This window comes from Rhea pennata, chromosome 9 (assembly GCF_028389875.1).
Source record: "Rhea pennata isolate bPtePen1 chromosome 9, bPtePen1.pri, whole genome shotgun sequence".
Taxonomy (NCBI): domain Eukaryota; kingdom Metazoa; phylum Chordata; class Aves; order Rheiformes; family Rheidae; genus Rhea; species Rhea pennata.
Genome location: NC_084671.1, coordinates 18306088 through 18330003, shown reverse-complemented (window position 1 = coordinate 18330003; position 23916 = coordinate 18306088). Strand labels below are relative to the sequence as shown.

Genomic DNA, 23916 nt, shown 5'->3' with positions numbered 1-23916 from the left:
TAGAATTTCTTCTCCAAAAATTTAGATGGAAAGAAAAAGTCTAATATTTCTGGCTAAAGATCAGCCCTGCAATGGTATCAATGTCATTTAACACTCAGACAATTCTCTGCCTTCTGTTGCAGCAGTCATAACATAAAAGAGCAAATCAGTCAGAAAAAAACTTAAAACAGCAACAACAAAGCTCTGTTGTTCCTCCCTATTGTCCTAACGTACATCAGGAGTGTGTGACATGAACAGAAGTTCCAAGCTGCTGAGCAGCCGTCCAGGCTGCTGAGGCTCAGGTATAGTCAGGTGCTATGCAGAGAGGAAGGTCTAAGTGGAGACAATTGCCTCACTCAAGAGCCGTATCAGTAAAAGCTCATCTGCACACCACACAGCATGAATAATATGGTACATATAGGATACATAGCATAACAGCATCGTGGTCCTGAGACTTAAGCAGCCTGCAAAGCAGCAGCGCATGCCATTCACAGAGACAACAAAAAGGCAGTGCTGTCACCATCTCTAGACTAACTAGCAATGTTATTCTGCAGTCCTCACATTTGGCAGAAGGCAAAATATTTCAACAGACTTTCATTCCATAGATTCCCAGAATGAAAGAGGATTTTCCAAAGAAGGCTGGAGGCTGGTTATCCTTCCATGCAGCCATCATCATCAGAAGTGATTTTTAATTGTGTTGTTCTGTGATTAAGCGCCAAGACTGAATTCACAACCAACAATTAAAGGAAGATGAGGTCACAAGCCAGCGAGTGCTTTTACTGTAAAGCTTTGGATTTACAGCATCAGTCCAGATGTGAATGGAGTTGTATTTTGAGTGAAAACAAGGGTCAATGTCAAGAATAGAAATAAACCTCAAGAGCAATGAATATAAGTTTAAGTAAAACTTACAGGTTTAAGCAACAAGAAAAGCTTGAAATCTTTGTGCAAGTGAGACAAAAATTTTTTTTATTATTATTCCATGCCTTTGGGTAGTCATGTTCTTATGAATGTACAGTAGGAGTTTTCCAAGTCCCTCTCCTTTTTACTTTTTAATCTGTCACTTATACCTGCAACATTAACTGTACTGAGTAGTATAAACCCCCTCACACAGCCCTGTGTATCTGTATAATATCTTGAGGGGTCCACGACCACAGTATTTAAGTATTCAAGTAGTCAAATATATAGCTAAACTCTCTACTAAAGGTGACATCTGGAGTTCAAGAACAGGACTTCAGCAAAATATAAAGCAGCTCTGTGAGCAGCAGAACTAATGAAACCTAATTTTGGTTTTAACTCTTCCACAGTTGAGCTTCCTACTTTCTTCCTCCAACAGACTCTCCAGTGTTCAAAAAGGGTTTACACAGAAGCTTTTCTCTCTGCTAAGAAGTGAGAGCACTCTGAAGCCCTTCCTTCCCCAGACCTGCTAGTAGGGCTTCCCTGAGCTATTCTTACTAAATTCTTATGAAATATTTTTCTTGGAAATGTCTATCTTTCTAAAAAATCTGGTGGAAATAGGAAGAGTCTGCTGATGAAGGAGATAAATATATGCATACACTCACAGTACGACTACATAGGTTTGTTTCCTTAGGCAAGCAAGCTTAAACTTGTTTTGCAGAAACACTACCAGAACTCCAGACACTCAGAAGTCAATACAAATCTGTTAGTACCACAGTTACAGTTCTATGGAAGTATACTTTATCCAAAGTAAGTATGAAATAAACTCTGAGGTTGAAATATATTTTAAAAATATTTTTAAAAAGAAAGGAAATTTTTAGTGCCCAACTGTGAAATAGCTTCTCTGAAAATCTGGTCCAACAAACCTCAAAGCAGGGCATCAGAAACAGAAGTTTCTAACTTATACGACCACTTTCACTGGTCATGATCACAGACAAAATGCACTTAACAGAATTTCAATAATTTACAGAAGATTCAGGGTATTTGTGCACCTAGGTACTAAGAGACGATAACAAATTTCTTTGCTATAATCTCGATACCATTTTTTGAAGTTTTTGGACAGCTATCTACATACATATTAAAAAAATCCTTATAAAGTTTTATAAACTTACGTATTTCACAGTTTGCGCCAACCCATCCATGTGGACAGTGGCAGGTATAACCATTGGGCTGATCTATGCAAGTTCCAGCATGGTGACACGGGTTGCTGTCACAGTCATTGATATCAACTTCGCACTCTTCACCTTATATCATGAAAAAAAAAAAAAAAAAAACTTCCATATAGCAGCTGTATCGTATCAGGTATGCCATCAATGCCATTGGTATGCTATGAATGCCATTCATTCTCGGGATTTCAAAATTATTCTATAAATATTTCAAGAATTTAGTCTCACAGACTTATCTTCCTTCCATAAGGATACATTATCCTCATTCAACCAGGTGAAAATAAAATCTGAAGTCTGAGTGACTTGATTAACCTCACTCAGATTCTCTCTCATTTCTTTAAACATAAACATGTTTCCCTTTCTCAGTCAAACGGGATATAATAATTTACCATGTATATTCTGAAGAGCTATATAGCAGTTACAATTATAATGTAGATAATCGGTGCTGCAGAGAAACAGCCATTGTACAACAGGAAGTCAAATCTTTTTTTAAAAAAAGATTAGCACAGAACTAAAAGCATCATTTGATCTACAAAACAGCCATGAACAGATTCATCTATTACCACCACATTGGATATTACCTTATAAGACTAACAGAGCATCAGGTTGTAAATTATCTTGATAGCAGATATTTGGACTACACCAATCACGTCAGTTTAAATACAAGGCAAAGGAATTAAACAGGCTGCTTCCCGTTACTCTAAAAGTGTATATTGATTCACAACAAGCACTAAAAGACTTTTAGCAATTGCATATTAAGGTATCAGAATGAGTTCTTTCCTCAGCTCACAGTAACTAATAGGTCAAGGTTAACACATTTTCCAGTTTCAACAGTGTCCAATTAGTATACTGGCTCACCTGGTAGTCTTCAAAATATTATTTTTAAAATGTAATCTACTCTTAAGCAAAAATGTCACAAAGAATGTTAAATAGGAGTTAGCTTAGTGAATTCTCTTTAGCAACAGATATTTTGCTGCAAAATTTTGAAGTTCAAAACAGTTGTAACATCAACGACTTTGTTCTCACGAGATTAATTACAATTCAGTAGTGTTCAAATTAATTTGTTTCCTTGAACAAATATTGTGTTATTTGGCATCTGGGCACGGTGAATAACAATTAAACATTCTGTATAATTTATAATTACTTGCCTGCATATCCAGGTGAGCAAATGCAAGTAGCATTTAGACCTTCACTGTCACAAGTGCCACCATTCTGACAGTTGATGTTAATACAAGGATCTTTGTATAATTCACAGTGCCTTCCTGAAAAAAATTAACAACTGCTGTTAACATTAACCATACTGACAGTCTGAAATGAATATGTGCGATGTCTTCATTCCACCTGGATGAGAGCAATGATGTGCAACTTCAAAGCCTGATCGTCCCCTGCAACACTCATCAAATGAAAAGCAAGATGTTGAAGTCGGCGAGATTAGCCATTGTAAATCAATGCTGTATAAGACTGAAGACGTATGTTTTATGGTGGCTGAACTTTAACATGCATGCCACCCCCCATGCCCTCTCCCATCGAGGCTTTGGGACAAAGGAGTCAGGGAGCGGAAGTTGCCTTTGCTCTCCAACAAGAACTGGTGGACGATCTAGGGAAAAACAATGGTATAACAAAGCACATGCTGATCAGCTACTCTTCAACAGGATTTAAAGTGTAATTTTCCTCAGTAAGAAGTTTATGTATTTATGTTTTTAATAATGAACATATGTAGTCTGAAGTCTTTTACTGACTTTTGAGGAAACTGAGAAGAAATATCACTTGATAAGCCAATAAGAAATCAATTTGTTCAAATGTATAGCTAAAAATGAACACTTGGGTTGGTCACCTTCAAGCCCTTGTCTTTGATGTCTCGTTTTCACATGTAAGTTACGTGAATTCATTAGTTTTGCTTTGTAGAAGATTGTACTATCTGGAAATACGAATTAAAAGCACAGCAGATTGCCACCTGGGGATTGGGAGAGAGGATCTAATGCCACTACTTAACGCATCATTTTCTCCGAGTCTACTTTCCAGATAAAAATAGAAAAATCGACATGTGAATGATCTAATCAGTATGCGAATGGCAAAGAAACACGAACAAATAAATTTGCTTATGAGACTAATGAAGGATTGGGAGGACTTGATATATAATTTATCTACTGCAGAAAAATTCACTTGCATTGAAAATACCTGCTCAAATTTATCCATTAATGTTAGGTTTAAGCATAGGACTAGGTCTTATTAGCATTCTTTGCTTGGGAATGAAGCCAAAATGACCATTTGGCTAAAATAAAAAAAAATACCTTCAAGTTTTCCCATTCTTAAACTTACTGCAACAGTTCCAACAAACTAACTAAAAAGCAGAGCACTGCTTTTTCTGAACACTTCCACGTGAATACATTTACAAGTTACAAGCACTCATTTTTCATTTTTTAAGGTGGCTCACGTTTATACGTCCTTACTGTCAGTACAAACTGTAAAGACGCAGAATCAATCGAAAGAAGCATAAACTCATATTGTTTACTGCATACAAAAACTGTAATACAACTTGGACATCAAGAAAATGTTTCTAAAGACAAGGTAGTGAAAGATACTGCAGGAATATGTTGCTTGTGGAGATTACAGAACCTGCTGTATTGGAAGACTGCAAGAAGAAGTCAGACAAATGCATGTAAAAATGGCATAAACATAGTTGATCTTGCCTCACTCCTCCTCAGCCTCTTTCATGAGTATCAATTTTATTGCATAGGAACTGGAAAGCTGGTGAATTTGAAGTTGCAGGGTTTGAGAAGCAGAACTATATATGAGTAAAATTAGCAAGAAAACAGAGCCATTTGGGGAATGAATACATGAAAGAAAAACATTACAAAAATGAAAGAAATATGGCAGAGGGACGCACACAAATTAACAAGTGCGCAGATTAAAAGTAATGGTTCTCTACCATTCAACATTTTGCAGCACGAGAGCAATGGAAATGTATATTAAAAACAGTTATTAAAACACAGTTAAGAGCAATAATCAACAATTATGAAAAAATAATGTATTTTAAATATGTATTTACACTCACTACACATTGCCTGAAACCATTTGGTCAGCCTGTCAGCAGCAAAAAGGCAGAGCACTCTGAGCACCAGAAGCCAGCAGAGCAATAAGCCCACACGCGCATGCTGCTGTAGCCTTCAGTGCAGACCAGCGGTAACAGCTCTGCTCTATTTGCCAGACGAGATCCAAAACAGTCAGGCAGGGGTGCAGAGGGACTGCAGACAGGAGAAATATGGGCTGATATTGCTAAAACTGAGGCCTCCTATTGCCCACAGACTACCTTGAGCCTGGCACCTCAGCCCCACTCATCAGTGCGAGCAAGTACCATCAGCCTGGAGCACCAAAGAAGGTGTCCTCACGGGCAAAAAGGGCTCGCAGGAGTGGCATGCCCCTGCTGGCACCCGAGGCAGAAAGAACTTCTTATGAGCCAGGTGCTGTACACACAGTGCTTTTGTTGGCACATCCAGGTAGGTTGAGAATATAACATAAAGGCATAGCATTACAGTTAAGGGCTCTTTAAACTGTCATGAACAGCTGGGAGTCATTTCCTCGCTAAGCCTCTGGAATGATGAATTCTTTATCTATTGTATAGAACAGTGCAATCACCAGCATGAAATACATATTTAGCCTCAAGCAGCCACTAACCGAGTATTACTCCTCAACACAGCTAAGAATTGATACTCTTAATGAGAAAAATGCCTGGATAATGTTCCTTAAAACATAGTCATCCTATGTAAGAATAATAATAATAAATAAATATATATATACACACACGGACATATATATATATGCAATAGTAATATCAGATAGTTGTTTTCAAAACGTTCTGACAGCATGATTCAAAACAGAATACGCAAAGCAAAGCAGCATTTTAGCCCTCAGAGACATACCACAGAAAGCTGACATAGGTTTTTTCTAAAACTGAAATCTACTGCAAGATAAATGATTTTGTACAACAAAACAGGTACTTTTTCCCCTTTATTTTATAAATTTCTTAAGAAATTCTAAAATCAGATTCCATTATAACATATATATGATTAGATTCAGTTAACATGGGAGAATAGTTTCAGATCTACTACTTTTTTCAGGGTTTACACTTTATTTGCTTAAAATAAATACTTCCATTTTGAGTCCTTCATGACAAAATGTTTCAAATACTAATCTTTTATTACTGTGTTTTAAACTCACTTCACTGGAGAAAATCCAAAAAATGATTTGGGAAGCCCTCCACATAATGGCTTCTACCATTAACTGATGAAAAAAAATGTATCTAACACTTTCTTTTAAAAATGAATCACATTCTAAAATATCTTAAAAACAACTGAAAAAGATGGATCTAAGAAGAACAGAGAGAAGCCATTTGTCCTCTTAAAAGGTCATATATTTCTTACACGATCAAATACCTATACAGACCAGCTCAATCTGAACTACTCACTTGGATAAGTATTATGGGATCAGGATCTACTTTTGTTTCCTTCTACTTTAGAGGATGGGATACTACCGTTTGTTTCTGCACAGTGGAATCTCTGCATATCTCAGTAACAGAAGCTATGACAAAAACACGCAGAAAACTTCGGGAAGTTGGAGGTAAGATTACACGTTACCTTCATACTCAGCAAGGCACACACATTCATAGCTATTGACGAGGTCTCTGCAGGTGGCTCCGTTCTGGCAGGGGGCAGAAAGGCATTCATTATATTCCTCTTCACAGTAAAGGCCATGGTAACCTAAAATCACATGAAGAGGAAACAAAACATGCTATGAAACACTTCCCAGTAACAGTCATCAATTAAGCCACTATAGATGGTGGGCAGATGTTTGTTTGCTAATTGAAATATACTGTGCAGACAGATACGTGTTAAGATGTCAGTTTTAAGGACATCTGCTTCCTAGCTAAAATCATTAAAAAAAAAAAAAAGAGAGAGAGAGAGAGAGAGGGAGAGAGAGAGAGGGAACACAGTGTAGGAAAGAGCTCTCAGTCACATCCCAAGCGCTAAACAGCAGTGAGGCAGTAAGCACAGAGGCAGGTGACCAAGGCCACCATTAGCAATGTAAATTACTGCACGCTGGTTGTAAAATGAAATAGGCTAATAACTACATATCTACCAGTTCTACTGGCTACTCACACCACCGCAACTTTTCATCAGAGGGATGCTGATTCCACAACAGCAGTTAGAACGATAACGTATTTTAACTTCAGTGCTGTACAAGGGCGCTGCCAGCGCACCGCAGACGCGTTAAGATGCCCACCTTTCCACTTCCCAAGCCGTAGGCAGGCATTAGGGTCTGACTATACAGACAGGAAAGCAGAAACACAGAAAAGCTAGGAGGCCTCCTAATGGCCACTTACTGAATCAATGGTTCCAGGAAGTAAAAAAGCCAGAGGTAATCCACTTGAACTAGTGCTTTTCTCATGATTTAGTGATCATGTAAGATCATCGATCTTAACTTGAAACTTCAACTTAAATGACTTTTTGTATACAGTGCACCAGGTCAAAGTAGTACTTATTCATATTAAGTAACAGTATAAATTAGCATAGTGTAACAGAGGAAATAAATAGCTACAACTCTAAAATACGTTTGCTTGATAATACTGAAATTATTAGTATTACTCGGTATTAAATATAAAGAACTATAAGCTTGATCACCTTAAAGACAACTACATTTGATATCAAGAAGCTTATTTTATTCTTCTTCAACAGACTCAGATTATATTTTTATTAACAAAAATCTTCCTCTCCTCTTTCCTCTACATCAGTTACACTTTCTTCTTTTCTTTTTTTTAACATAAGGGCTGCTTTCCAACTCCAATAACAATGTCTCAATGTGTACCCAAATAATACATCAGCAAAACAGAAAATATTGCTCATGATGCTTAGTAAGTAGAAATAATGTATTTGAATGCAACATAAACATTGCTTTCTCCTTGATAGATCAGCATTAGCACAGAGAAATCGTAAAACTGCTGGTGTGTTTGACCAATGAAAGAAGTACTAAACGATTTGCTGAAGTCTTGCTGAAGAGTTTTCCCACTGCTCCCTTAAAGGTGCAGGATTGCTTCATTATAAAGCTAAATTACCTTTATGTGAAGGTTCAGAACTTACACAGCAGTGACTTTCTGTTATGCAACAAAATTGTACCTATGTATGTATGTATTAAATAAAATAGGCTTTTATCTTTCTGAAAGAAGTAGCAACTAAAACATACGTCTTTCATAATGTTTACACCCTTTTTGGAAATTTTAGCAAATGAATGAGTGAACAAACTATTGCATTTTCTATGACATCTATTCAACTATGTTCTGCTAACAACTGCTAGTCACAGCGCCTGCCTCAGGGCATCTCACAGCCTACCTCGGCAGCTGAGTAAATCAAAGACCAGGAAGTTAACATCAACTGCATCACCCGGGTAATTAACACAGATAATTGCACCAGTGTCTCAGCAAATGGTCAGGCCTCATCAGACTGCAGAACTATCTCATCTTTAGCCATCCATGAAAGCTGAAGATAGAAATTCTAGCACATACTATTGTCCACAGGGTGATGCCAAAGACACTTTGTATGAAGTGATTCTTTCACCCTCTTTTCTCTTTTGGGTTGTTATTTTATAGTATGTGCCTGGCCTTGGAAATAATGTAGCGTAGGGATATTTTCTTTATCCATTTTAAATAGAATCTTGCTTATATTCCTCCAAATCTCAATATTCTTGGAATTTATTTCTAATGAAGGCCAAAGTCACACACTGAAACAGGCAGTTTCAAATATGTCTTTACATTAAAAACAGTTTCACAATGAACAATCATAGAGAAGCTATGTCACTGTACTTTGACACCATATTAGGACACCCGTCCCACCCCTACCATGGATTAATTTCAGTTCAACCAGTTACTAAACATCTAACCTTCCTGACTCTTCACAGCTGATGTTCCCCTCTCAACCTCTTGTGAGTGTGATGTAATACCATGAAAATACATTTGTAATCTATAATATAATACTGTGCATTGGAACACCATTTATATGTTCTTTAAAATCTTGATCTACTTCTTACATATACCTATAAAAGCAATAATAAATGAACGAAAATACCGTGAATAAAGACACCATGGAGAAGAAGGCCTGAAACATGTAGTGCAAATTCTCCACTGTAATCGTATTTCTTAAGATAATCTCTAGTTAGTAATAAAACTTATGGACACAAAATGAATGCGTTCTTCATGAAAAAGGAACCCAAAGAGGGGCAAATTCTGATCTTAGTAAGTGCCAAACTATATTCACTCTCCTCGTCTAAGTTTTTCTTAAAATTATCACAGAGCCATAGAAAACAGGAGAAATGGTACCTCCAGGAACTCTCTCTCTCTCTCTCAACAATTATAGACAATTAAAAATAAGTGTCCAAAGGTGCAAGAGATGTTAGTAGTCCACAAGGTGTTATGTGCAATATTACCCATTTGCTTTTGCACAAAACTATCTTCTTACAGTAAACTTAGTATAGTAAACCTAGAATTAGATTAGCAGCTTATTAAGACACATTATAGAACCACATTCTCCCGAGCTGTTAGCCAAGCAATACAGAATTAATTAAGCTAAGCAGCACATTATTTTCTATTATAGTTTATCTAGCTTAGGATGAAATAAGATATCCTTATGTAGTGACATCTGTAGTCAATGTACAAACCACAGGAAATCTGAAAACTTAGAAGAAAAACATGTGGGATTTCCTTGTGTTCAACACAGGTATAATTAGATATTTTGAGAACAAGTGTTTTGACATGCTGTTACAGTTTTCACCCCTCAGAGGGAACAGACTGAATTTTGTGACTGAATAGTTGTCTGTTTTCCAAAATCAATACATAATATCAATATCACCTCTTTACTATGCAGTCAAACACTGCATAGTGAGAGAAAAGTATTTTCTCTCTCCACGAGAGGGCAGATCTCACCTACACACACTATTTCACCCTCACCGTCCTTACCCTGGTACCAACAGATTAATTTTACTTGAATTATCTGTGAATTGGGGAAGAGAAAAAAAAAATCAAGCTAGTAGACATCATATAATTCTTAACAAGTATTTCTCTTTTGTATTATTGCTTTTTAATGATACTGATAAATTAGCCATGTATTATTTTGAATTCATGTATGTACCTTCAAAAATTCAGCATAAATCATTTCTATACTTTTATTAGAGAAATTAAATGGGAACAGGAGCAGCTTTCATAGGTAACTTTAGAATAACAGAATCTAGTATAGTTGCTCCCTCTTTTTCTAGTAACATTTTAAAGATTCCCTTGCTTTTATATTCATAAGCCATGCCAAATGCAGCTCTTAGCATGCAGAGAAGGGATATCAATTCAGATATTGTTTCTTCCTTTCTATGTCCATAGAAAAGCTGTACACCCCAAAAGATGCAATGTCCTGAGCAAAAAAACACATTTGACATTACAACTTCAAATAGGGTGACTAAAATTATTAAACTCTTTTTTCCAGGTAATTACAAAAACAAGTCCTAGCACCTTTGCACACACAAGCAGAACCTGCTAATGACTGTCCCATTCTCATGGGCTCTCTTCAGGGGCTGGGGAACAGTCAGGGAACCTGAAAAAACAAAACAAAACAAAACAAAAACCCAAAATCTAAAGCAAAGGTGCCCCCACATTATTTCTTTTCCCTCTAGGCGACTATTCCATCTGCTACACCACTATAAAGACAGAAACAGCTCTATTGTTGCTCTTCTCTGGATTCCCAAATCTATCTTTCTTAAACAACAGGGAGGCTGCCTTGAAGAGGCTGGATATTTGCCTTATGCTCTGTAGCATGATCTTCAGAGAGCTACATGATTAGGTGAACTCTCTTTGCTTGATGGCTATGTTAAAAATTGCTCACGGAGAAAACGTGAAATGGAAAGCACAATCTGGGTCAACACAACTGACAAAAAGAAGCCATAGGCTTTGTCAAAACCTTCAAGAGCAGTTGATGGGGCAAAAAGACACAGCAGGGTCTGCCCACCCCCTGAGAATATCTGCACTAGCAAGTTAACCAAACACAGAGGGAAAAGCTTCCTCTCCCTCTATAAATCAATAAAGAACAAAGTAGAAAGCTCTCGAAGCTTTTCTTTGATGCTAGGTCCTTTGCAGTGATTCCCAGAGCTTACCCTCACTTAACACTTTAACAAATCAAGATAGCAGGACAAAAAACCCGTATTTGTGGGAAGGTCTAATGGGATACAATACGAAACAACTTTGTTTGGCAGAGAACTATATCAATTCATATATGATCCATCCTTAAATTCCTCAAAGAATTACGTATCATACAGTTAAAAAGGAAAAGAAGTATGTTCTGTTAAAATCTGAGACTATATAGCAACTAAATAAGTGAGAAATACAGAAAAGTTGCTCCAGATGGCAGGAGGGTAGGAAGGCATGCTCATCAGCCAAGGCCAGATTGTGTAGAAGGTTTTCTTAAAGCAGAGGTGGGAGCAGGAGGATGAAACAGAGGCAAAAAAGGGCTCCCATGCCTAAATTAACCTAAAGCCACTTCTGACAGAGCTTCCATTTCCTGCCCCAGCTCCAAAATGTGGGAAAGGAAAAGAAACAGCAAAGAAAAATTGGTACTGCTATGGAGAGATGTTGGACCTGCCTCTGCAGATGCCCTCAGATAAACCTGTCCTCCCTGTCTGTTTAATTAAGCTACATGAGCAGAAAGCCTGGGTAAAGGAAACATACTCCTAGGTATTACATCTGAAGTTGCCACTATTCTTCATGCCCTGAAGAGTGCTCCTCTTCTTTTTAAATGTTGTTTTTGTGCTATCGTATATATTTATATAGTAGAGGGCATGTATTTATGTCCGCACATGTGATTTGTGTTTTCAAACTTCATTCCTCTGTCTTTAAGCAAACCAAATGCAAAAGTTCATTGCTATATGAAGTTACTCAGTTTCTAGATAGATTTTTCTTTTACTTTGGCTAGACAAAACTATAAAGAAATTCAGGAATTAAATGAATGTTTTGTGAAAAGACACAATAGGGATCCCATCAGTTTCATGAATCAGACCCTAAACAAACAAATCAACAAATGATCACAAGAATTTTTCTTAAATCAAGAATTGTTCTTGAACAGGTGATAAGCATGAAAACCCAAGGCATTTAAACTATGAATCAGATGTTCAACATTGGGTATTTCTTTTTTCTCTGTAGAGAACTAGGTAATAAGGACTCATAATTATTTATTGCCAACCTCTCCAAAATGTTTTATCTTGGGATGATCTTTAGAACTGTGTAACTCTACACAGCATGACCCTGAGCTCTGAACAAGACAGATTGAGGAGACCCAGTGAAATCAACACAATTTCACATGGATTTCAGGATACACTCACATGATTCCAGCTGCACAACTGTGACCTAAAAGGACAACACGCATTCATGTCCAACTAATAAACTTCTTTTAATCTCACTAAAACTATACATATTATATCGCACTAGATGGCAGACAGGCAGTATGCAAACACATGACAGGAAATATTTCACCCAGTAACAAAAATCCTTGCTTTCAGCAAATCGCTTCTGCTCAAGGTTGAGTTTGTAGCCTTAGATTTTTCCCCTCCCCAGTTCAGTCCTGTTCTTAGGAAAGCTAAGGATGTAAAAAGTCTAAATATAATACAATTTCTTGTTAAAAACAACAGTAAGGCTTCTCTGAAAACTGAGAACACAAATACCAAGGGTATGTCACTTGAAATTATGCTGGCTGATCACATTTGGGTATGTAAGCATACAATTAAAAGTTTACTGGTAAAATTTCATGTGCAATTAAAAAACAATACATATAATACCTACTGCTGTATGTATTATTGTACAGGCTTTTGAATTTCAGAGAGCCCTCCCAGCAAGACATTTGAAAAAGACCTATATTCAACTGAGAAATGGCTTACATGTTATTTTGCTTTTCCATTTTGAAAAGGGAACATTCAAAAACTATTTTTCAAGTTAATTTACACAAATCAGCTTTTCTATATGAGCTATTAGATCATGTTGGTTATCCAAAACCATGCTTACAACAAGAGCCAAGCTAACCGAATCAGTTACAAATGAATGGTTGTGTGTATTCTACAAATTTCACATATATGCAATTATGACTATCATTTATCATTCCTCAGATCTGCACATTGGTCAGAAAGCATGGAAACCAAACTGCCTACCAGGCAAGACGATTTTCACGGATCTTGGGTTAATTGGAACTGTTTAAAATTCCTCTTGTTTAATTTTTGAGGCAGAAGTAACACAGAGGAAAATCCAGCTGGCAGCATATGCCAGCTGGTAAAAACAGTGCATAAAGGAAGAAGGCATTCAGGTTGCAGTTATAAGCAAAATGTTGCAGTCCTTTTCCTTCATAATAAGAAATGTTATCACCTCTCAGATACTCAGAAAAGGAGCACTGCTTCCTAGGCCTGAGTACAAAAAGTTAATGAAATTGATGGGTTCTGAAGGTTTTAAAACAGCATGTTTCAGACACACTATAAAAATCAATAAGAAGAGAGTTCTAAAATGTCACTTGATAAAATTATTATTAATATATCTAAGAAATAGTGTATATGAATGCAGTGATAGGCTTGAAAATGAAAGATCACCATAAAAGAATTGTGCAATCTAGGAGCTGGCACACTGCGGCTGACAGTCTGGAAGCCAGGAAGCCTCCAGCTCTCAAGAGGCAGAGATCATTTCTTTCCCACTAATATATGATAATCTCTCTAGGCAGTCAGAATATTTATTATTAACCCTTGATAATGGTACCAAAACACAAATCATATTCATTCTTTTTGCAAGTAATAGAAACAGTGACTGCTAAGGTCTCTGCAAGCAAAACTGTAAACAGAACTCAGCTTTTTAATACAGCAGAGGCATAATTCATCTACTTTATCACATTGCCTTTTGATGAAGATATCAAAAATGTGTGAGAGCCCATGATCTACACCCCTACTTTAGTTATTTAGGAATTCCAACCTAGGAATCTGCAAATTTAGCTGTTAATGCCTTATAAATAATTATGCAAACTGATGGCAAAGCATGTGCCATGCTGTCTCCTAAATGCTGATCTACAAAGAAGTTGACAACCATTTATGGGTTACGCTTTTAACCCCTACGGATAAAGTCTGAAGATAATTGTTTTGAAACCTGCTGATAACCTATGACGCAAAAAGACCCCCGAAAACCCTCCAAAAAACCCATCCTACAAAAACCATAATGGAAAATACATAATAATGAAAAGACACAAGAAAGGAGGAAACAATATTAATAATTACTACCTTGCTACAGCTTAAATGCAATTGTTTAAAATTCTTTTGAAATAAACTATCCATTTATCATTGAGAAATTAAAGACATTTCTCACAGTTTGGCACTTAGCTCTTCTTCTATCTTAAGGAAGTAATATTTCATTATTTGCAGAGGGAAGCATTTCTAGAACAAACATGCACTTTTAAAAAATAAAGTTTACATTCTACAAAAAATGACAGTCTACAAAATGTTTGGAAATACATAAGTCAGTTCCTTAAATGCTTCATATAACTTTTCACATATGGAGCAATACAAAAGAGTTCCACTAATGAAGTGTCACATAGGCCCCCAGATGCAACCTCTCTGACTCTTGATCTGGCAAACTCTTATTTGCACAAATCAAAATAAGTTTCCATAATATAAGAGAGGTGAGAGATTCTTTTTAATCCCTGAGTGAAAAAAAAATATTTTGAACATAGAATCATGGAATCGGTAAGGTTGGAAGGGACCTCTGGAGATCATCTAGTCCAACCTCCCTGTTCAAGCAGGGTCACCTAGAGCATGTTAGACAGGGTTGCAGCCAGGCGGGCCTTGAATATCTCCAGAGAAGGAGACTCCACAACCTCTCTGGGCAACCTGTTCCAGTGCTCTGCTACTCTCACAGTGAAGAAATTCCTCCTCATATTCCGGAAAACTTGCTGTGGTTCAGTTTTTGCCCATCACCTCTTGTCCTGTCGCATGGGACTACTGAAAAGAGTTTGTCCCCGTCCCCTTGACGCTCTCCCTTCAGGTACTTACAGACATTAACAAGATCAGAACAAAACCGATCAATAACTTTTACTCAGATTTAGGTGATAAATTTTAGGGAAAAGAAAAACTTTATTTTGCCAAGAATATTTAGCTAGCTTTTTGCTGTTTGAACTGCAAGCAAAGTGCAAGCTGGAGAAGATTAAAGCTTCCCAGATTTCCTTCAAATCAGAAATATCTGTCTTTCCTACAATGGATGACTTCTGAAAGAAATCTCATGCTGGACAGCTCCCAGTACTTCAGAAGCAAATTTTTACACTAACTGTGAAGTCCAGATTTCTGGGGACTTGTCATATCTTCTCATAGATTATGCAAGGCCATAGCATCTCTTTTTGTGTTTCAGCTTCTACAATTCAAAGCATTTGCTTCTGTCAGTTCTTTTCAGAACTTGTTAGAGCATGCACAGCACTGGTATTCTTAACATAGTTCTTCATGAGTCTTTACTTTTTTAATTAAACATAGTTTCAGTCATATACTAGAAATCACTTAAATATCAGAAGACACTGAAATACTTTGATCGCTTTCCCTGTTGTCCAGTTAGGAAGCTCCTCATCTCTACAGTTTCTCCAGTCTCTGCAAAGATGTTTCTTAACCATGCTCTAACTGCTTCTACTGTGAATAGCTAGATAAACAGCAATTTGATGTTCAGAAGCTGAACAAATTAACAAAATACTAACTAGTGGGTTTTTTTGTTTGTTTGTTTGTTTGTTTGTTTTTTTTTTTTTTTTTTTTTTTTTTTTTTTTTTTTTTTACTCCTTCTGCTAGACTCCTGGTAAGGGCTGGAACTGCAAAAGAATATTAGAAGTGAAGGGGTAAGTACTGAACTATCAAATTCTCACCTCTAAAAATGAATTTAGACAAACAGCACCCGGCAAGTTCAACTACCTGCAATCAAAAAGTTATTTCTGTCAGACATGGAACTAATTATTACAGATAAGGATTCTAGTTTGTTCTGTCAATAAAGCAGGAGATGCTAGCTATATTTAAATATGATTAAGCCTGTTGCTCTTCATCTCAGTACCCAATCCTATTCACTAGAGGTTCCTCCACTATGCAGATCAACAGTAAAGCAACAGAACATTTCAAAAGGGAAGACTGAAAATTTGTAATGAAAGATTCTCCATCTTCACCTCCTGAAATGCATAAAACAAACCACATGCAAGGAAACAGTACTTCTGTCTTGTATAATACCATTCTTCAGTCCAAATGAAAACTGCCTATATCATTCATGGAATCATCTGAAATAAAAAACATCTGGAGTTATCTAAATAACTTGACATCTCTTGCCATGAAAATACACCTGCCCTTTAGTTTCAGAAACGCTGGCAGCAAAAGAATTCAGGACACTCCCTGAAAAACTGTCCAAAACATGGAGGCTTTTTATTTTCTTTTTTAATGACAACACTTCTGGATGGTTAAAGAGGCTCTTACATGAGATTCTTATAATCCTGTTTGTGTAAGTTCATGTCTGCTGAACAGCAAATGAATTCTGAGATAATACTAATGTAGTATAATCTGTCATTTTACATTCATATTTTTTCCTTTTATAAAAAAATTACAAATCTATCAACTCCAAAATACAAATTTCAATTAGTTTCTGTCCATTTGTGAGCACATCTCCAAAGAAAACTTCTAATAGTTCAAGTCCTTTCCTTGTGTCTAAGTAGCAGTGATCACTTCTGATGCTTTTAAAAAGTGTTACATAAGTAGATTTTTTGAGAATTTCTATCTAGAAGCAAAAAATGTTCTGTTCCAGCAGAGAAACAATTCAGCACAAAATGCCCAAAGGGTAGTGTTTTCTATACCAGCTAAACTCAGATCCATCAGAATCAATGCAAAGAAAACTAGACACACTGGAAAAGTTACTACTGCTCAGTGAACCGAGTTCCAAAAATTACCTTTGTTTATAGGCTTTAAAAAATTTGGTCATAACATACTCCACATACATCACGTTCTCAATGAGAATAATTTTAGTATATATGCACAAACTTTTTAACTGAGATAAATAATATATAGCCAGCTGTCTCACCTTCAATGAAAGTATCTTCATTTCAAAATCAAAACACACTGCGAGAACATTTCAGGAATAGTGCTGTGAAACCAAGCGAACATGCTGTGGCTTCCCTTTCCGGATAGCATGCATCAGCTCGAATCCTGCTACCCAGCAGGATTCACAATGCTGAAACCTGTTCTTTTCACATTTATTGATTTTAATGAGTGATGACTTATTTTCAAAAGCGGATCCCTTGTTCCTACAAAATGATGAATGCTTTCATCCTTAGGCAGTTTCAAACTCTGAGGAGATTCCAGATGTTGAGATTAAAGACCACAGGTATCAGCTACTCAAAGTAAAACCTTGAAATGTGCACTCTTTATACCATTCAGGACAAAGACATAAGTTGATACTCCTTTCTTGGGTCTTCAGGGATCATTTTGCACGAGGTATCAGTTTTACGGGCTACAGAATCTCAGACAAATGCTCACTTCTACCAAGGAAAATAGAGCATCTTTCTGCATTTCCTTGCTCTAAAAGCATAAGAAATGGAAGCATCAAGCAGCGACATTTGACCTTTCTTCTTCAAAATGCCAATAATACATTAAAATCAAACAGTTATTTTTACTTACTTTTTGTCCTAAGCATCACTATCCTTAATCTAAAAAGAAAAGTATTCTAGGAACAGATTGTGGGCTTTTTTTCTGGACAAGAAATGATACTTCTTTCCGGAAGAAAGAAAAGCCTTCTTGTTTCTATACACAAGCCAAAGGAAAACATCTGGACATTGAATATAGTAATATTCAGACTGGAAATGTACAGGAGTCCTTGCCTATTTTAGGCAATATGTTTGCAATTTGTGTGCTTCCTCCACAACCTACTAACTGAGGAGGATGGGAAAAGAGATGGAAAATTGTGACTGGCTTCCTAGAAGCCCAAGGCAAAGCAGCAGAGAGCTGGCATAACACTAAGTGAAACTTCTGAGAAAAATATGCACATACCAGTGTTACTTGTAGGAAGAGTTAACTCTTCCTACTTTTTCACTCCTTAGTTTATCTTTGCACTGTGAGGATATTTTTCCCCCTTATTTTTGCAGTTTTCAAGTTTATAGCTTCATAGGAAAAGGCCACTTTTTTAAAGAATAGTGCTATAATTTTTCAAATGTAAACAAAGATGACTCGTTTTCACTCTGTAAATGCTTAAAGTAATAGTGAATGAGCAATAAAGTATAGTCTTACTTCATTTGTTTACAATGGTGCCACACGGTACCATTCATTTTAACTGCTACACTTACCTATTAATTTTCACTGCTGAAATGTATAAGAGAGCACCCCAAAATACATGGTCACATTCACATACAATAAAAAAAGAAAATCTAGAATTAAGGGGGGGGGGGTTTCAATGCAACCCAGACACTATGCATTACTGAGCTATATTATCAAAGTTACTATCTACACTCACCTGAGCAGAACCACTGGAAATACCAAAGAGATAATTTATATAAACACAAATGGCAGAACTAAAATCTTTGGTGTAATTTTATTTATTTATTTATATATATATATATATTTTTTTTCCTTCAGTACCTACATTGGGTCACCTTGTATTTTCCAGTCCTTACCCAATTACCACTTTTGTATTTTCCATCCTCTCTAACAAATATTGTAATTTCAAGAATATTGATATCTCACCTTAAACAGATTTATTCTGCAGACTCTGATTTTATAATACAGCTGTAAATATAAACCCAAGCCATATAGAACTCAGTGGGTATTTTCAGTGCTTACCCTGCAATTTCTGATTTTCCAAATGGAATGTGTAGATTTCTATTATTATTTTAAACAGATAGAACATCTGATCAATGTGTTTTATAGACTGAAAAGAAAAAAGGAAGTAATTTTAAACTATATATTGCAAGCTACATACAAGATATTAGAAAATTTACAAAACATGTAACTGTGGTACAAACCGGGAATACAGAGGCATTTGTAACTGGTTCCAACACTGCGACAAATGCCATGTGCACAAGGATTCAGAGCGCAGAAATCAATCAGCTCATCACAAACAGGTCCCGTAAATCCAGGACTACAACTGCAGGAGAAGGCAAGTCTATCTGCATAACAGGTCCCATTGTTCTGGCAGGGAGATGAAGCACAAGGGTCTATTTTATCTTCACAAGAGGTTCCTGAAAACCCTAGAAGAATTAAATGATTTTGATAAGTAAACGTTTTGGCACATACACAAATTTAATAATTAAAAGAAGTTAAATTAAAGCCATTGGCGTACCTAAAATAAGGAAAAAGGTATGCTTGTGAGGAAGTTTTTTAAAATGAAATGTAGAAAAGAATGAAGATTTGAACAAGCTACAGCACACTAGTTATAGTCTGCATCCCATACATCATATAGTGATGTATGAAGTACGGTTATTGTACTCTAAAATGAAACAAAAAAGAACATTTAAATTCTAGTACTCCTCCAAATAAAACAGCAAATTGTTCTTTCCATTTAAGTATAATCCTTTCATGAATGTTTGGTCCATTCCTACCGATCATCACTCTTCAGGCTCAATAGACCAAACGTGCCTGGTCAATATTCCCTGGAAGACCCTATACGGTAAAACAATGCTCAAAGCTTAATGCGCTAATTACTAAGAATAACAAAGTAGGAGTAAATTAGGCCAACCTCCTCTCAAGAGCTGTCAAGACAGCTAACAAATCTACTATAAAGGAAAGGACAAACCAGGACTGTCACACCAATCTGAAAAGCAGAGAACAGGCCCCATTGCCACTGCTGCTAAGACTGCAGCTGCATTTCAGACACCTTTCAGACACTGGAGAAGAAGAAAACCAAATGCATGAGAACCTATTCCAGGAGCCATAAAAAATATTTAACCAGAAAGAGAGAAAAACAAATACCCCTCCAAACGTGTCTGATGGGGAGAGAAAGGATCAAGATAGAGGAGGTAGCGTTGCTTGGTATAACAGCCTGCGACTGCCTCAAAGCACGGAAACAAACCATGACAGATGACACTTTGGATTAAGTCTTATCTGTGGTGGAAAGGAGGACATTTTTGGCTACACTTCTACAGTTTTTATTTTTATAAAATATAACTACTAGATTAAAAGGAGCTGATGAATTATAAATGATTCCTTATAGGTTATAAAGGTTATGAGGAATATCAAAAGTAAGACCAAATATCACACTTAATACATACTTTTCATTTTTTTCACTACTCTCCTGTTATCTATTACTTTCTGAAAGACACTTTATTCTAAACAATGACATTTCATCTGCAACCAAGGTACACTTCATCAGGAAATAATTTTAAATTAATTTTTACAAATGTGCTGCTTTAAGGACATTGAGGGGTTTTTTTAATTGATCATGATTCATATATTCAGGTGAATTAAACTGTAACCTTGTTTTACAGTATTCCAGATCTGTAATCATGAATAGCAAGACAGAAAGCTGACATTTCTGAAAACAAGTGCATAAAAGAAATAAATTCTTTTATATTTTAAAATATAACAATACAAGTATTTACTAAAAAGTTCAAATTCTGTATTTTTTCTTGATTGATCAGATATGCTAACAATCCAGGCCTAGAAAAATCTAGTGAACTGAGCATAGTTTGTCAACGTGACTGAGCTCCAAGACTTGAGGAGTAAGTCTCAAGGCAACACACTTTTTCAGATCTGCAAAAGCTCAGTGAACTGCACCAGGAAGAGGGAAAATGGATACTAAATGATGCTGAGTAACCCACACAGAGCATACTACAGCGATCTACTTGGAGAATTAACGCAGATTACTGTAATTAAGGAAAAAATTGAAAGGTTACAATTGCCCTGCGTTTTCCAGAGAAAACAAGGATCTACAGACTAAACTTTTGTTACTGGTAAGTCATTCCTCATCTTAGCAACAGTCCAGGAAAGCAAAGCAGAGCTGGCAGGGCGCCAGCCGAGGACACGAGCAAGAGCCTCCTGCCCTTTCCATCCCGCAGCTCAGTGGGCTCCACTGGCCTCGCCAGGAACAGCTGCCCCCGATCCTGAAGGGGGAGAGCTTAAAAGCAGCTATTGCAGATTCCTGGGCCAGAAGCCCTTCCTATACATGATAATTGCAAAACCACTGAAGAATGGAACCACTAAAACCGAATACCTAATTCCACCAGCAGCTTGCTGACAAACTGAACAAGCCCACACTGTATTATAAAATCCTGGACAGATTTAAAAGAATCTGTAAAGATTTTAACTATAACCACGAGGGGATCAGCCAATGACTTCCGTGAAACCTCTTCACTAACTCTGAAACCACACTGGTGCTGCTTCACTACAACCTTTGCAATACTGTTCCCTTCAGAGGGACCCTTGCTGGCAGATGGCTAATGTTTCAAGTGACAAAGCACTTCAAGAACATGTGTAGGTTTAAAATACACTAAAACATGTTGCCCTTGTGCTATCTTTGATTGCACTGTGAAATGTGTTTAGCTCATTCCGGAAGTTCAAATCTTATGTATGAGTTAAACATCTGAAAATACTAGAATCAAAACACAGCTGAATTGAAGACCTATCATTTCGGTGTTTCTTACTCTACATTTAAATCAATATCAATAGAACCGTTGAAAACACGGAACACAAAGTACAGATTTAAAAAGTAAAAATAGAAGTACATAGACAGAAAGCAGAATAAACTGCTGGAGAAAAAAGAAATTCAGATTTCAATTTATCTGCAGAAAAAACATACCTTGAACTTTTCTTCAGATATCTAACACAAAAGAAGCCCTGCGTCTAGGTCATTACTGGTATAACAGGGACATGACTAAAATGTAAATACTACTACAGATTTAACAGATCTGTATGCAAAATTTACCAAAGGAGTAACACAGAAGGCAAAGGGGAAAGGCAATATTAGGAAAGAATTATACTGCTCAAAGACACAATACAGTATTTTTGATTACACAAACCAGGCTGAGACACAAGAACTCTAGCAGTAGTAATTAGGGTGATATTCTTCACATATTGCTACACTCTCCAAGACCATGGCAGAAAGTAGATCAGGAAATGTTTTCAAAGAGGAAAAAAAGCTTTGGACAAATGACATATTTCTGATCATGGTGAGATTTTAATTACTTGCCTACTGAAAGCCTAAGAGCCATGCAAAAAATCAGGGAAGTTAAAGATTTTCTGGAGGTACCATACTTTCTATGCTGAGGAGAACTGCTTTCTATGTAATCCATGGAACAACCAACTTGCCTTGCTATCATGTTAGGCCTAATTCCAGGAAATACGCAAATACAAATAGTTAACTTTGTGAAAGCTAGGACTAGTGTTACAAAATCTTTAGATTTCAAATACAGGGATAAGCATTAAGGAACTATAGGTAATTTTTCCCTTTAGAAAACTGTTATGGTGTAATTTCATCAGAATTCTGTAAGGGAAAAAGGAAAGGATAAGGAACACGAAATTATTAGAATTAGAATGTAGTTTTAAGATTTTGACTGAAAAATCACTCCAGCTGCATCCTAACAGATGAAGGCGAACACAGGCTAAACTGGTTAAAGCATTAAGAAGACTTAAAAACAGGAGCAATTTGGGAAGATGCCAGGTAAAAACATTAGATTAGCAGAAAGTACCAGTAACTAAACAGGCATAAAAAAAATCTAATTAAAAACAGTGTTCTTCAGGTAAATTAAATTCTGTTATGGTAATACAAAGAAATCTATAATCATCAGTAACCTTCGGAAATCTTATCTATGCAACAGCTGTGTGTCCTACTTTCACAGAATCAAGACAACAAATGGCTTTACTGTGCACAAACATAAAGAAGTTAAAATCACATTTTCAAGATACAATACAGGAAAAAGGCTTTTACATGAACAGTGAAGCCCAGAAAAAGTAAAGATCATGAAACTTAAACTATTCCTAATCTAAGCAATAACTTCTGCTCATCAATTAAAATTCATGGAGCAAACGTGCATTTTCTAGCTGCTATTGCAAATCAACACATACAAAACACAACGTAGCATCTTCTTTAGCTGTCAAGCTGTGTATTTTTTAAAACCACAGAAACTACAATAAGAACATTCATAAATTTTCTGTTTTCCACCTATGAGCAGCTATTTCAGGGCACTTTTGCTCAGTGTTGCCTACCTATTGCTACCTGCAGCTAGCAAAATGAAACTGGCAATAGGAAAGGAAAATCAGTTCTGAAAAGCAAATTCCAAGTCATCTAGAAGTTAAGCTTCCTGATTATAATACTGTTTTCTCTCCATTTCTTTCTATGGGATAGCTATAAAAACCATTATAGCTGCTGAGTATTTTTCAAAAATGTATTAATCTGAACGAACAGATTTCTCCCACTTCCATCAGGTAACAAAATCCAAGAAGTTTCATGTGCTTGGCCAGGTGAATGCTTGCTGCTTTTATCAAAGATTCATGTTTTCCTGCAACACAGAATGTAGTTTCTCCAAACACATCATCAGGATATTAAAACTGTATGTGAGAAAACTTCAGAAACATCTTGCAACAGAGGTTTATTTCTTTGTTACTAATGTCTGGTCTGCTCTTCATTTGCTAGAATCTAGATTTGCTCAAAAGAACATGCCACTGCTAATTTATTATAATAGTACCTTATAAACAAACTTGTCAAATGCTCGTCAAATGTCTAAAGTACTCACAATATGTACATATACACATATCAATTGTTTCTCTTTATCAACTTGACAAA

At 36.4% G+C, this 23916-nt stretch overlaps 1 protein-coding gene across 1 annotated transcript in view; it reads right to left on the bottom strand.

Moving 5' to 3' along the window:
- The window catches only part of DNER (delta/notch like EGF repeat containing), a 141097-nt gene that overhangs the window by 12181 nt on the left and 105000 nt on the right, over positions 1-23916 (bottom strand). Inside the window, exons 8-11 of the mRNA XM_062582515.1 lie at positions 19163-19387; positions 6734-6856; positions 3248-3361; positions 2046-2177 (exon numbers count right to left, since the gene is read on the bottom strand). Coding sequence (XP_062438499.1) covers positions 2046-2177; positions 3248-3361; positions 6734-6856; positions 19163-19387 — 594 coding nt within the window. The remainder of the gene's footprint in view (positions 1-2045; positions 2178-3247; positions 3362-6733; positions 6857-19162; positions 19388-23916) is intronic.